The sequence below is a fragment of the Schistocerca gregaria genome, chromosome 6 (genome assembly GCF_023897955.1).
Source record: "Schistocerca gregaria isolate iqSchGreg1 chromosome 6, iqSchGreg1.2, whole genome shotgun sequence".
NCBI classification, from domain to species: domain Eukaryota; kingdom Metazoa; phylum Arthropoda; class Insecta; order Orthoptera; family Acrididae; genus Schistocerca; species Schistocerca gregaria.
The window spans coordinates 44477671-44494153 of NC_064925.1; the positions used below are offsets into that span (position 1 = coordinate 44477671).

At 46.5% G+C, this 16483-nt stretch overlaps 1 protein-coding gene across 1 annotated transcript in view; it reads left to right on the forward strand.

Moving 5' to 3' along the window:
• Positions 1 to 16483, forward strand: part of LOC126278490 (phospholipase A1 member A-like) — a 181846-nt gene that overhangs the window by 133214 nt on the left and 32149 nt on the right. Inside the window, exon 5 of the mRNA XM_049978650.1 lies at positions 1837 to 2019. Within this exon, the coding sequence (XP_049834607.1) occupies positions 1837 to 2019 (183 nt within the window). The remainder of the gene's footprint in view (positions 1 to 1836; positions 2020 to 16483) is intronic.

The following is a 16483-nucleotide window of genomic DNA, read 5'->3' on the forward strand; positions in this document are numbered from 1 at the left end:
CGAACGCTGGTCCAACTGAGGCGCCAGGTGGAAATGGCATGGCAAGCCGTTCCACAGGACTACATCCAGCATCTCTACGATCGTCTCCATGGGAGAATAGCAGCCTGCATTGCTGCGAAAGGTGGATATACACTGTACTAGTGCCGACATTGTGCATGCTCTGTTGCCTGTGTCTATGTGCCTGTGGTTCTGTCAGTGTGATCATGTGATGTATCTGACCCCAGGAATGTGTCAATAAAGTTTCCTCTTCCTGGGACAATGAATTCACGGTGTTCTTATTTCAATTTCCAGGAGTGTATTTGCTTCCAAGGATGTACAAAGAATCTACCAAGTAGGTGGTCATAATGTTTTGGCTTTTCAGTGTATAAGAGGGTATTTTTACTTAATTCGGGGCACTTCCCGTACTTTCTTTCTTTCTTTTGCTTGTGCCTTTTTCCCTCAATGACGCAGGCTCGGCACGGTGAACTGGATTTGGCAACGTTAATTTAAGAGGCGGCCGGATGCGCTTCCTGCCACCACCCTGTGCGCCCGGAACGGAGTTAGTGTACCCCAATACAGCGTCCCCAGTGCTATATTACGAAAAGACTTGGAAAACGGTATTTATAAAGAAAAGAAAAGACTTTTAAAAATTGAGTAATATGTATTTTTATCATTTCTCTGTGTAAGTTTCGAGGGCAATGGAATATAACAAAATGATCTAAAGAGACGAGAAGATACGCTCTTTTGTTAATTTTTTAGTCGTCTTCACTTCTTCTCTTGCCTCGGTTGTGTGTAGACGGACATCTTGCGTGTGCTGGCAAATGTAAGCATAATTGCATGAATTAAGGAGATAATATCCTTTGAATTAACCTGCATTCGAGTAATTTACAGTTCAACAATCGCAGCAGCCGGTGGAGTCAACGACGCCATTACGTGGCGATATTAACTTGTAAAAAACTTAACTGAAGCGAAAAACTCGCCCACTATTAACATAATATTTATTTTTCTCCACAGCAGCACGAAGTTGCAGAAATACGTAGCTTTAAGATTCTTAATTTCAGTACCATAGACGAGAGCTAGTGCCAGGACTCCGACTACAATGCAATGGTTACCGTAGGTAAGAAAAAATACTCTCGCGCGTGTGTGGGCCACAATTGTAATTAATAAGTACAGATTTTTTACTTTAAAGTGAACTGACTACCCGAGGAAATTAATATGAAAAGTTTATTCCATTGTTCAACTTTGACTGACTGAATCTTAAAACATTTGTTACATTAATGAACGTTAAATGCTCATAATTTAAGGTTAATATTGTTAAAAAGGAGAACTTCACGAAAGGATTTAATCGTAAATCAAAATTGAATGAAATATAATTTTTATTAAGGCCCACCATGTAAGTCGGCAAGAATCGATGATAATAATAATAATATATTAAATTGCGACGGCCGACGGACGCGAGACTGTCTGCGTCTAGTGTAATCCATGGTATAGTGCAAATGTGTTCAGATGTCTGCGAGCCGTGTAACTGAGGCGGGACGTGGGAACCAGCCCGGTATTCACCTAGTGGGATGTGGAAAACCGCCTAAAAACCCACATCCGGGCCAGAAGACCGTCCTCCGTCGTTAAGCCGCCGGGCGGATTCGATCCCGGGCCGGCGCGCCAGCCCGAGTCCAGGAAGGAGCGCATTAGCGCTCTGGGCTAACTTGGCGGGTTGCTTTCCGTACTTACTTCCTAACACAGTTAAAAGTTTTTCTAAAGCTGAGTGGTGCGTTAGAACAGGCGGCGTTAGCGAGCTGGGCTGTAGAGTAGAGTAGGAGACGCCAGTTCAGTGTGTGATGTGTTGGTCGTGTGCGGCAGGTCTTGACCCGGCGCGTCCGCTGGTGAGGGCGGCGCTGCGCCTCGCGCAGGGCGACGCCGGCCACGTGCAGACGCTGCACACCAACGCCGGCCACTACGGCGAGCTGGCCACGCCGCGCATGGCGCACGTGTCCGTCTGCGTCAACGGCGGCCGCCTGCAGCCCTTCTGCCTCGACAAGACCGGTGAGCGGCGGCAGCGAAAACTGGTTCAATTTCTGCCTCTCTATCTACATTATTCCGTGATTTACACACATGCTTCGAATAACATCGGGTTTTATTAGAACCAAACAAATAAAAAAGTTCAAAAAATGTCCGACAGATGCCGCTTCATCTGATCAGAATAGCAATAATTATTATTTCCTGTAAAGAACATCATCTTTGCTTTGTCTTACTTTGTTATGCTATGTCCACCATCATTCCTCAACAATAGCTGTAGCCGAGGAATAATGTTGTGAACAGCACTGTAAAGCGTGTCCAGAGTTATGGTGAGGCATTGGCGTCGGATGTTGTCTTTCAGCATCCCTAGAGATGTCCGTCGATCACGATACACTTGCGACTTCAGGTAACGCCAAAGACAATAATCGCACGGAATGACGTCTGCGGAACTGGGAGACCAAGTCTGACGAAAGTGGCGGCTGAGCACACGATCCTCACCAAACGACGCGCGCAAAAGATCTTTCACACATCTGGCAATATGGGGTGGAGCGCCACCCTGCGTAAATATCGTACGTTCCAGCAGGTGTTTATGAGCCAGGCTGCGGATGATGCGATTCTGTAACATATCGGCCTACCTCTCACCCGTCACGGTAGCAGTTACAAAATGAGAATCACGCATTTCTTCGAAGAAGAAAAACGGCCCGATAACGGTAGATGTGGTATATCCAACCCATACCGTGACTTTCTCGTCGTGGAATGGAGTTTCCATGACAGTTCTGGGATTTTCGCTAGCCCAAATTCTGCAGTTGTGGGCGTTGACAGACCCTCGGAGCGTGAAATGAGCTTCGTCGGTCCACAACACGCTACTCAACCACTCGTCGTCTTCCGCCATCTTTTGAAACGCCCACACCGCAAAAACCCTCCGCTTCACTAAATCGCCAGGTAACAGTTCATGATGCCGGTGGATTTTGTACGAATAGCATCGGAGGGTACGCCTCAGTGCCAACCAAACAGTAGTGTATGGAATGCCGGTGCGACGTGGGACTGCACGAGCGCTGACTTGCCCGTGCATAGACGAACCCGCTGTAGTCTCCATTTCTTCCTGAACTGTCTCAGCAGCATTACGCCTATGATGATCGCCTGGGTGTTGGAGGGATTAACACAGAGGAACCACTGGTTGCACCAAGCGGTGAATTGGTCAAGGTGGGTTTGGAGGGTACATTGGGACTGTTGAAGGGTAGGATAAAGGGCTAGGAAGGCGGTGTCATCAGCAAACTGGAGAAGATGAACAGGAGGGGGAGGTTTGGGCATATCAGCAGTGTACAGGAGATACAGGTGAGAGAGGAAAGGACAGAACCTTGGGGCAAGCTGGCAGAGGGGTAGAAAGTACGGGAGTTGGAATTGTGGATAGTCACATAGGAGGGACGATGGGAGAGGAAGGAAGCAACGAGATGGACGAAGTTGATGGGGAGAGCATACGTCTGGAGTTTGAAGAGGAGCCCAGTATGCCAGACACGGTCATAGGCGTTCTGGAGATCAAGGGAAACAAAGATAGCGGAGCGACGGGAGCTACGTTGGAGGGAAAGAAGATTGGTAAGGTTAAGGAGCTGGTCGCCGGCAGAGAAGGAAGGGCGGAAGCCACATTGGGTAAGAGGAAGGAGGCGGTGCTGGTTAAGGTGGCAGTGAATACGGCGAGAGAGAATGGCCTCAAAGACCTTACTGAACACGGAGGTGAGGCAGATTGGACGATAGGAAGTGGTATCAGAGCAAGGGCAGACAGGAAGGATGGAGGGAATTCTTTGAGGTGACGACAGGTGACGCCATCATGACCAGGGGCGGTGTTGCGTTGTGAGTGGAGGACGAGTGTGATGTCTTGTGTGGTGATGGGAGTGTTGGATCGGTTACCCCCCTCAGACATCAAGTACTGGAAGCTAGGGAGGAGCGGGGGGACAGAGGTGTCAGTGCGGTCAAGGACGGTGCGGAAGAGGGAGGAATCAAAATGGGGATCATCAGGAATGGAGAAGATCTCGGATAGGTGGGAAGCAAAATGGTGAGCCTTACTGCTGATTCTCTCTCTCACTACAGCTCCTTTTATACACGATTGCCATGCCGAGTCACCGACGATTTGCTGTCCAGCACCATCTGTCGGACATTTTGTAAACTTCGTCTTGTTTTGGTTCTAATAAAACCCCATGCCATTCCAAGCACATGTGTCAATTTTTACCTCTCTATCTACATTGTTCCGTGGTTTATTCAGTTTTCAAATTTATATATCACCCAGTACATCTACAGTCCTTTGTAGGAGTCTACCGTGTACCACTGCTGGTCATTTCCTTCCCTGTTCCACTAGCTAACACATCGATGGAAAAACGACTGTCGACATATCTCCATATGAGTTCTAATTCCTCCTATCTTATCTTCGTGGTTCTTACGCGAAATGTATACCTAATAGCCAAAGAAACTGGTACACGTGCCTAACATCGTGTAAGCGACCCCGCCACCACGCAGAAGTGCTGCAACAAGACATGGTGTGGACTCGACTAATGTCTCAAGTATTGCAGGAGGGAATTCACTCCACGAATCCTGCAGGGCTGTCCACAAAACCTAAAGAGTATGAGGGGACATCTCTCCTGAACAGCACTTTGCAAGGCGTCCCACATATTCTCAATAATGTTCGTCTCTGCCGAGTTTGGAAGTGGTGAAACCCAGAAGAGTGTTCGTGGAGCCACTCTGTAGCAATTCTGGACTTGCGAGATGTTGCATTCTCCTGCTGGAATTGCCCAAGATGGTCGGAATCCACAATGGACGTGAATGGATGCAGGTGATGGGGCTGGATGCTTACGTACTTGTCACCTGTCAGAGTTGTATCTAGACGTGTTAGGGGTCCCATATCACTTCAACAGCACTCGCCCCACACGATTGAAGAGCCTCCACCGACTTGAACAGTCCCCTGCTGACATGCAGGGTCCGTGGATTCATGAGGTTTTCTCCCTACCCGTACACGTCCATCCGCTCGATACAATTTGAAACGGGACTCGTCAGACCAGGCAACATGTTTCCAGTCCAATGTCGGCATTGACGGGAGCAGACAAGGCATAAAGCTTTGTGTCGTGCCGTCATCAAAAGCACATGAGTGGCCCTTCGGCTCCGAAAACCCATATCGATAATGTTTCGTTGAATGGTTAGCACGCTGACACTTGTTGATCGTCTGGCATTGAAATCTGCAGCAATTTGCGGAAGTGCGCACTCCTGTCACGTAGAACGACTCTCTTCAGTCGTCGTTGGTCCCGTTCTTGCAAGATCTTTTTCCGGCTGCAGCGACGTCGGAGATTTGATGTTGTAGCGGATTCCTGATATTCATGGTACACTCGGGAAACTGTCGTGCGGTAAAATCGCCACTTCATAGCTACATCGGAGATATTGTGTTCCGTCGCTTCTGCTCCGACTATAACACCATGCTCCAACTCTCTTAAATCTGGATATTCTGTCACTGTAGCAGCGTAACAACTTGTTGTCTTATATAGCCGTTGCCGACCGCAGCGCCATATTCCGCCTGTTTACATAACTCCGTATTTGAATACGCTGCCTATATCAGTTTCGTTGTATGCTGGCGGCAGTAGAATGGTTCGGCAGTCAACTTCCTGTACCGTTTCTCTGATGTTTTTTATTCCAGTCTTTGACCACAATATGAATTCTTTAGACGATGACCGGTTTCAGTCCGTAACGACCATCGTCAGATCTTTTTTACGCCATGTCCACTTTATCAATAGTATTCTCCGAAAAGAACGCCGCCTTCCCTTCAGGGATTCCTATTTCAGATCCCAAACAATCTCCGTACCACTTACATGTTGTTCGAACATACCGGTGACAAATCTAGCAGCCCGGCTGTGCGAGGGCGTGTAAATTATCAAACAGTCCTTATTTCCATATGTCGTCATGAAAAGACCCTTAAATTGTCTGTGCGTGCTTTCCATGTGCCTTAGCCGTACAGAGGAGCCTGAAAATTATATTTACGGTTAGCCAGAAAGCGATGGAGAACATAGTGGCCATAATTTCCAGCCTGCAAGACCACATTACTCTTTGTGCTCACTGAAGAAAAATGTTCATACTTGATATTTAGTCAGCGGGATCAGGAACTACGACTTTAAAAGCTCAAAAGCTCCAACTGATTGATACATTTTTTTTTAAATTTCACCCGCACAAAATATAATAATATCCCTAACAGTAATACTAATTAATAATACTAATATCCCTTTCGGAGACAGCACTGTGAATATTTCAGAGGCGATCTCTACTGCTAGTTCCAAGTGAAATGGTATATCGCCCTGACTAACAATTACCGAAAGTTAATTGCTTGCCTTAAAAGTAGAAAATGAATCTCGTCACTTGCCACACGGTTTCGTCACATTACAAAGTTACTTCCGTGAAAGCTAAGCGACCCACGTCGGTGTGCGGTCCTCGCGAGTTCACGGCCTACTTCCACGGAAAACGCGTTTAAGTCTGCCCAGTTCTGGCAGCGTCAGAGGCAGGGCGCACGCAGGCGTTTGACTGACGCGGACACATTATTTTGTTTTGTCTTAGGGCGCAAAAACAACTGGGGTCATATGCGACCGTGTCAAAACTATAGAACACGAAAACAGAGAGAAAATAGTAAACGACTAAACGTAGGTCCCAAGCAGCTAAAACCAGGGACGTGAAGAAAGGGCTACTAAAGACGCCATACAGAAACAGAGGTCTGAAACTAAAAATTAAACGGCGTTCCCTATATTGCTTTGACAGATAAAAAGTAAAACGTGGTCTATAGCCCGCGTGTCGCTTGCTAAAACGGCCGGTAATTCAGACGGCAAACCCAAGTGGGAACATAAACGATTAAAAAATTGATATACCGTCTGGAAGTGGCTGACAGTTAAATCTTGGGCGCAATGTGTACAAAGTAGTGGGGGAGTGCCACTTAGCAAATGACGATGTGTAAAAAGGCTGTGCCCAATACGCTATCTATTTAAAATGACATCCTCCGGGCGGGAGCCCCGATAGGAGGTTGACCAAGCCTCTGGGGGAGGCTTAATAATCCTCAGCTTACTCCCTTGAAGCGAGGACCAATGGCGGTGTCAAAGGGACACCACCTCCTGACAGACAGCAACACGGAGATCGATGGAGGAAATGTAGGAACTTGTGAGCAGCCTCGGCAGCAGCGTCATCAGCCTCGTTTCCTGGCAGACCGACATGACCAGGAACCCGCAAAAACATCACACTGTCTCCACCAAGACCGAGCAAATGAACGCCTTCCTGGACCCGCTGCACTAAGGAATAAGTGGTGTACAGCACACATAGACTTTGAAGCACGCTGAGAGAGTATGAGCAGAGGACACAATTGGAAAGTCTTCGTCGCCATATGTACTCCGTGGCCTGATACAGGGGGAAGAGCTCGGTTGTAAATACTGAGCAGTGTACCGGAAGCCTATATCGATAGACACAGGTGCCAATGGCAAAGGCACACCCAACCCCACGGTCAGTCCGCGAGTGGTCAGTGTATACAAAAATTATTATGGCGAAGTTCCATGCGAATGTCGTGAAACTGTGGCGATAGAGCGAGGTTGGAGTAGTGCCCGTAAGAAGGGAATGAAGGCCAAGGTTAACATGGGCCGCTTCACGAATCCAAGGTACTGAAGGGATCACACCCACTGGGAAAGTTCCAGGTAGTGAGAAGTTAAGCCGCCGTAGCGAGTGCCGAAAGCGAACTCCTGGACGTAACACAGAAGAGGGACTCGTCCCATACTGGCGATCAAAGGAGTCATCGAAGAAAGAGGCATAGGACGAGTGGCGACGCGTGGCAGGCAAACAGCATGCATGCCTTCTGAGGAGGCAGTCACGGCGGCGGGAGAGTGGCAGTTCCGCAGCTTCATCATACAGACTCTCAACCAGGACAATGTAAGAGGCGCCAGAGGCCAAACAGATGTCACAATGGCGGATAGTGTTGAGACGGCGTAAGGGGGATGGACGTACTGACGCATTAATAAAGCACCCATAGTCGACTTGCGTGCGGACAAGAGACCCGTACAAACGGAGGAGGGTGGCTCGATCAGCACCCCAGGAACTACCATTGAGGAAACGTAGGACATTGAAGGATTGCGTACAGTGTGCTACCAGGTAAGAGACATGGGAGGACCAAGAGTTTCCTATCGAGCAGGAGCCCCAGGAATTTCGTAGTTTCAACGAACGGAAGAACACGCCCAAGATGTAAAGATGGTGGGCGAAACCAATTGCGCCGCCAGAAATTCATACAGTTTTGTCAGTGAATAGCGAAAGCCTATGTCGATGCTCCAGGAGTAAAGACGATCGACATCGCTGAAGACGCCGCTGACTGAGACACGTCTCTGTTGGCGAGTTTGCCATCTACTGCAGTTCTCCAAAGACGGAGCCGGAGATGCCTAGCGGGAGACAGGCCGTGATAGGGTTCCGTCCTGGGCGCTGTCCTCTCTGCTATTGCCTTTAACCCTGAGGCACACCGTTTTCCTAGATGAAGGTGTCCGACAAGGAAGAACCCACACGCATCTTGAAAACTCTTTTAAAAAGATGCCACAGTGGCAACAGGGCAGGCGGCCACGGAAGCCCCATGTGCAAAGATTACTGAGGATACCAGTTCTCCAGGAGGTGTCTAAGGCCTTCTCCACATCGAAAAACACGGGGAACACTGGGATTTCCGCAGAAAAACATTCATGACATGGGTGGACGAAGTAACGAAATGGTCAGCTTTAGAACGCCGAACTCGAAATGCACATTTTGCATTCGTCAGTAAATTGCAAGACTAGAGCTGGACATGAATCATACATTCCATCACTTTGCAAACGCAGCTGGTGAGACAGATGGGATGGTAACTAGGAGGTTTTTGTCCTTACCGGGCTTAGGTATGGGCATGACGGTGGCTTCACGCCAACGTCCGGTAAATGTGTGCTCTGCCCGTATGTGGCTGTACGTGTTAAGCAGAAAGTGCTTGCCTGCAAGAGAGAGGTGCTTCAACATCTGAATGTGGATGGCGTCTGGCCCTCGGGCGGAGGATCGGGATGAACTGAGAGCATGTTCTAGCTCCCTCATAGTAAAGACGGCATTGTAGCACTCACTATCTCGAGAAGGGTATCGCCTGAGCCCCCTCCGCCAGTTTCCGATGGAGGAAGGCACGGTGATAGTGGGAAGAGCTCGAAATATTCGCAAAGCGGCGGCCCAAAGTGTTGGAGATAGCAGTTGGGTCCACGATGTCATCGTCTGCTACTATCTGGCCGGATATTGGGGAATGGATCTTGGCCCCAGATAGCAGTCGGAGGTTGGCCCACGCGGCAGAGGAAGGGGTGGAAGTGTTAAAAGAACTAGTGAACGAAATCCAGCTAGCTCTTTTGCTATCCCGAAGAATGTGGCAACACTTTGCATGCATCTGTTTATAATGAGTGCAGTTTGCCATCGTAGGACGACGGTTAAAAACGCGAACAACACGCCTCTGTGGTCGAATTGCGTCGCGACATGCCTCAGTCCACCAAGGGACGGGAAAACGACGTGGTAAAGAGGAAGTGCGAGGAGCGGAACGTCCTGCAGCGGTAAGGATAACATTTGTGAGACTTTCCACCTCGTCACCACAACTGGGGAAATCTTGTTCTGCGAAGGTCGCCAGGGAGGAGTAAAGCTGCCAGTCAGCCTTAGTAAGCTGCCATTTCAGTGTGCACGCAGGTGGGGTAGATGTCAGCAAACACATAGCACATGGGAAATTGCCGCTCGAGTAGGTGTCAAAAAGAACGGACTACTCAAGACGATGGGCAAGCTTGCCAGTACAGAAGGATGGGTCCAAATGGGAAGAGGTGTGTGAAGAATCAGAAAGGAAAGTGGGTGCTCCAGTGTTAAGGCAGGAGAGGTTAAGTTGATTGAGATGATCAGCCAAGAGGGCACCTCTGGAAGGTCCTGAGAGAACCCCAAACGGGATGATACGCATTAAAGCCATCGAGTAGCAAAAATGAGGGAGGTAGCTGCCCAATAAGCTGAAGAAAGTCTGCCCTGGTGACATCGAATGATGGAGGAACATAAATGGTACAGAGGAAAAAAGTCAGGTAGGGAAGGAAGAGGCGAATTGCAACAACTTGAAGATAGGTAGTCAGGTGGATGGGTTGACTATGAACGACATCCCATATGAACAGCATGACGCCCCCATGAGATGGAATGCCGACCCTGGTCAAACCGAACTAAGAAGGAATGTGAAAGTTCAAAGCGGTCGTGGGGACGCAATTTCGTTTCCTGAAGGCAGAGTAGAAGGGACGCTGCGATTCTAAAAGCAGCTGTAAATCCTCTTTGTGGAATCGAAGGCTGCGAATCTTCCATTGGAGGAGAGTCATGATGAGGAACAGATGTAGGGGTGTGACCATGGTCTCTGCCGAGTGACAGCTGGGGAAGAGTCGCTGCCACAGGGCACAGAAGCAGGACGATCCTGCTCAGTTGGATCCACAGAAGTATCAGCTTTCTTGTGCTGTCGGTCTGTGGAGCCCAACGCTGCAAACCGGTTGGCCAGTTGGTGGTGCGCGCCGGCGACACGGAGGCTGGGTGGCCTAGGGTATCGCGTGACAACACCGTGGAAGAGGATCTTCGAGTCGTCGATGGAGAAGAACGTTTGCCTTTAGAACACCTCTTCGAGTTAGCAGAGGAAGACTCGGGTGTTGTTTGACTGGAGGGACATAGTCTTCATACGAATACTCCTTCTGTCCTTTCTGGCCTACTGGTTGTGTAGCTGGTGGTTCCGCGTCTCGTGCGAGAGTTTGATGGTTCGTTGCAGGGTGGATGGTGGGGAGGATGATGTTACCTTGACATTGGGCGATTTTACAACTTCAGAGCTGAATCTGAGGTCGGATGTCTGCCCGGCCATGTCCTTCATGGAGTGAGGGTAACAAGAACGGAACTACAGGTACCAGACGGCAGAATGTGGGGTTTGCGACTAGCTAATGACTTGTGAGTGACGGGGTAAGACACTTTTTCTTTTACCCAGATCTCTTGGACAGCCTGCTCATCAAGATGCACGGGGTAATTCCGAGAGGAGGCGGCATGGCCGCCTTTGCAGTTGATACAGCGTGGAGGAGCAGGCAGACAATCGCCCTCGTGTACGTTGCTACCACAGGTTACACATTTAGCTGTATCGACAAGACATTCTAGTGTGGTTGAGACAATGAGACTGGTAGCAGCGCATCGGGTTCGAAATGTACGGTCGGACTGTGATAGAGTAGTGCTTCCGCCAGAGATCAAAGCAGGCTATGAAATTATCAAATGTGAGGAAAAAAGTGCGCGTTGGCACTAAAGAAGAATCTACCATTTTCATTACCCAATGGACGTTAATGGCACCCTGATCGGACAGGTAAGATTGGATTTCGGCCTCGGTTAGACCGTTGAGGTGTCTGAATTCTGCCCGTGGTTTAATTTACACCAAAGGTGCAAACGTCTCGACACGAACAGGGTAGACATGGATAAGCGAAGAGGCAAGCAGTTGTTGTGCCTGAGAATCAGAAGTAGTCTCCAAAAGCAAAGTGCCATTCTGTAAACGAGAGCAGTGTTTCACAGGGCCGGCAATTGCATCAACACCTTTCTGAATAATAAACGGATTTACCATGGTGAATGACTGACCGTCTTCAGTACGTGAGACCACAAGGAACCGTGGTGCAGCAGGAAGGGTCTTTGAATCGTTAGCCGCATTACGTTAACGTTTGGTAGACGTTGGTTGGGAAGATGGTTGGCTCAAAGCGATAAAATCCCCCATGACTGCCAGGGTCTCCAGTGGCGCGCTCCTTTCAAGTGGGGGCCCCCTTCACAAGGGGCGCACCCGCCTTGGATGACAGTTCACACCTCAGGTCACGCCTCCTGAACACCTAACAGAGGGACAAATCGGCTATTTCGAAAGTTTGCACCTCACGCATTCACCTCTTCCTGGGCCTGACCTGTACCAGGTGGTAGTTGCGAACCCCACCTATCGAACTGGGGCTGCGAATTATGCGTTACACAGTCACGCGTCAGTCGCGGGGATCGGCATTCAGGAGCACACACCGAGGAAGAAGATAAAGAGGAACCTCAAATGCCGAAGCGGAGGAACGAGAGGAGAAGGGAAGCAAAGAAAGGAAAAGGGAACCTAAAGCAGTGGTGAGACTGTTTTTATGTCAGAGACAGACAATGTAGAACATTCCCAATATCACCCCAGACATGTTCCTCAAGAAAGAGACCAGCAAGAGGACAGACATGCAGCGCGGAAGGGAAGTGATGCTGCAAGGGCTGGGGCCCCCTGGTAGCCAAGCACGAACCCGCCACTGGTGGGGACATCGTGTCAAGCTCTTTCCAGATATCTACAAATATGGAATCTGCTTGTTGCCATTCATCCACAGTTCGCTGAAGTTCAGCTGAGTTTCGCAGGAGTGATGCTGCCTAAAACCATGCTGGTTCGTGGACATAAACTTCTCAGTCTCAATAAAATTTATTGTATTCGGAGAATTCTGCAGCAAACCGATGTTGGGGATATACGTCTGTAATTTTGCGGGTCAGTTCTTTTGCACTTCTTATACATAAGTCACATGCACTTTTTTCCAGTTGCTTGGGACTTTGCACTGCGCTAGATTTATTTATTTAGCGTATGGCGCTACCACATGGTTTATACTTATTAAATTATGAAATTATGTGATAAAATACACTATATTATATTTTATCTGAATATGTATCCTTCACTTATATATTTTAAACACAATAAAAAGTAACATCACAGCAGATGCTTTGCACTGCACAAGTCTTCATATTCTGACGTCCAAATTGGCGATCCATTCGAGGCAGGGCGGTGTGACGTTGAAGAAGTCAGCTCGACTACACTGGTAGGCCCTTAATTCACAGTCCTGGGCGATGTGCTGTATTGTTTGATTAGGTGCCCCACAGTCACAGCTAGGGCTGGTAAGCTTTCCCCACTTGTGTAAATTGTGTGCACATAGTCCATGTCCTGTTCGGATTCTGTTTAGGCTTTTCCACAGCTGTCGTGGAAGTTCAAAGCCCTTAAGTTTCTCTGATGGACAGATAAGTTCACGGTTCTCAGGAGAGACACTATCACTCCAGCTCTCGTGCCATTTAGTATCCATGCTGCAGTTGGCAGCTGACAGTTGATGGGCCATTCTTAAAGGGGGATATCTGGAGTGGAGTCGTGTTCTTTCCAAGGTTGGGACATCTTCATGGATAGGAAGTAGAGGACTATTAATTATTTTTGTGTATTCCTTCATCAGAGTTTCCTGTCTTCGCAGGAACGGTGGAGCTCTATGACTGTGTTGGAAGCCAATATAGTGGGGTAGTCTTTATGCATCCAGTTATGGTTCTCATAGCGGCGTTGAGATGGGGTGTCTACCTTCTTTACATGCTTGCTGCTTAACCACGCTGGTGCACAGTACTTGACTGCAGAGTACACTAAGGCGAGTGCAGAGGTTCGTACTGTGTCTGCTATTGCGCCAGAGATTCGCAGTAAATGCAGGCTATGTAAGGGGCAAATGCCCTAGTGTAGTCTTTGAAAAACCGAATTGGGATTGCATCTGGACCTGGAGACTTATTTGTTTTGAACTCCTTCAGTTGTTTCTGTACGCAGGGATGCTTATTACTATGTCGTCCATACGGGGCTCAGTTTATGGGAAACTACGGTATGTTTATAAGATTCTGCTGCGTGAAAGATTTCTTGAACGTGAAATTTAGAGCTTCGGCTTTCGTTTTGCTATCTTCAGCTGTCATACTGGGAGCCGGGGACTTCTCTTCGCTGTTTGTTTGTTTTGGGCAAAATTAGAGCCGCACGTCATTCACTGTTAGTCTATTGGTTTCGTTACATAAAAGCGCAGAAGTTACGTGACAACTAAGTTTTATTACTTAAAAAATGCAATCAATATTGCATAAGGCTGTTGTGTATTTAAAGGTCTTCAATAATATAAATTGCAAATTTATAAGAAATAAAGTTTAGTTGATCGCATAACTTCTGCGCTTTTATGTAACGAAAACACTTTCTTTTTTTGTTTGTCAAGGACTTCTCAGTCAGCGAATAAATATTGTAGTCCACTTTTAGTTTGGACATCAGTGCTTGGGAACGGCTGTATCAACGGTAGGAAATATTGCAACTGTAATAAAGTTTAATATAGCATCCAAAATAGAAAAGAGGTTTACATTTGCACTTCTTGATTTTCTAGCTGCAGTGCACCCGAATGTTTTCGTGCTCGTCTTGTAAGATCCAGAGCAGTATCTCCGCTCTTCAAACGCCTTTCCTTTCTTTTTCCCAATTGGTGTTTGATCTTTTTCTGAACACCGCTGTTGTGAATGCGTTATATTTATTCCAAGAGGGAAAATGTCAGTCATAATATTTCGGCAACAGTTGGTAACTGCGCTCACATGGTATTCACGAGAAGAAGGTAGAAGTAGGAGCAAATGCTAATTTCGATACTGTTTACTGTCTTTCTCAATGGGCTGCTATGTTCACTCATATCATAAGAAAAGTCAGTATCATGTACTCCTTCATTTAATTCAGTAACAATATTTGGTTTTCGGTAAACCACCGTTTCGATTGTCACGTTTTTCATTCCACTCGAATATTTGGTGGAAGGAACAAAAACGTCTCCTGTGCCTTTTGTTTTCAGGATTGTAATTCCTTGGCTGTTCTCTTTTGGAATCATTTCCCCGCGTTTCAGTATGGCCGTTACAATTTTTTTTGAGAATTATTTTGTGATTTAGTCGAAGGGTACGAACCACATACATGTTCTGTGTTATGAGTTTGCTTGGCAAATCTTCATTGGTGTAGCGATTATCATTGCATAATACATGATCTTTATTGAAGAAGTCATGACACAGACTCAAAATAACGTTTCTTGGTGTGGTGTTTTCTGTACCAAGTATTTTTCGAGCGTAAATTCGATAACTGTAGCAGTATTCCTTGTCGTAGCAGAATTTAAACATTTTGAGGCCATACTTGTGTTTTGTTTTAAATATTGTCTGAATGTAATTAGTCCTCGGAATGGTATTAGAGACTCATCAGCACATAGTATTTCGGAAGAATCATAATATTTTTTAAAAACTTTTGTGCAGATCCTCGATGATGAACTGAACTTTTGAGAGACGATCTAAAGTATCAAATTTGTTTTGTCTGCGAAATGCAGCACACACAACATAATTCAAACATTCTCACAAAAGAAAATGATTAAAGATCGTTCCGAAATTAACAATGGATCGTGCGACCAATATAAATGTATGATGGAAGTTTCACTAATTCCACCCACAAAATCAGTCCAAACAATCGCTTTATTTTATCCTCCTTTATTGGTAGCCATTATTTATTAAATGTATGGTGCAAATCACATTTTATAAAGGACACCATACGGAACATAAATTCGTAAATGCCCATGAATGTCACATCAGAAATAAGCAAAGACAAATATGAAAATAAGTATAAATGAAGATAGAACTACAGATATAAAGACACAAAAGTCTCAGTCAGTGTGTAACAAAATACGATGCACATCACAAAAATATGTACAGATGACTAACATAGTCCACAAAAATAGGTGCAGATTCCTAAAATAATCGATGATTTCGGTCGCATTCAGGAAATCAGCAGTCTGGGCGTGTTACCTCCTCACAGGGTATCCGTCGTCACGTATGGAACCGTTTGTCTTTCAGCACCGCAGTCACTATAAGCAGAAGTAATCAATATGGTGTCTGCACATCTTCCGTGGTTCGTTCTTTTCCTTTTGAGCCCTGTTCACACTCTCCTGAGAAGACCAAACTATGGCTTTTTTTCGGTATTCACGGAATCTCTCTGAATTTGTCAATAAAATCATTTCCCTCTCTCTACCACAACATTCAATCATGTCGAAGTCATCTCGTTGCAGGTCTATAGCAGTACCAATTGGAAGATTTTTTGACTGAAGTCTGTTGATTTTTACATCTTCACAGAAGCAATGAATGGGGCATTGGTAGTTTTTTAATTTCGTTCATCAGATTAGATGATTCAGGAAAGCCCGCAACTGTGTCATTCATGATTTAAATAAAAAGAACTGCATCATTTACTTATTTTTTATGCTTAGCGCAACGCGTTTTGAGAATATATTCTCGTTTTCAAGTGCATTTGTTTACATGTATATGTTTGTCGATGTTTTTGTGTGTGATTTACTGCCTCTCTTGCGTCTTTTTGAAGTTATTTCCAATTGGAAAATCGGCGAAAATGAATCACTGAGTGTGTTTAAACGTTAATGTTACATACATGGTTCATACCATATCAGAGCAGTAAGGAAGGGAACATTGTTAAAAACACAAACATATTCTGCAGCAGAGTAGCGAACAACACAGACGTAGGTTTCCTTTTGCATTATTTTTTAAAGCTTTATTTAACAGGATTAACTCTCTGTCATTAAATACTGTCAGACAACACTCTACAACAGCTCATAGTGACAACAAAAAATGCAACAGATACTGTAAAACT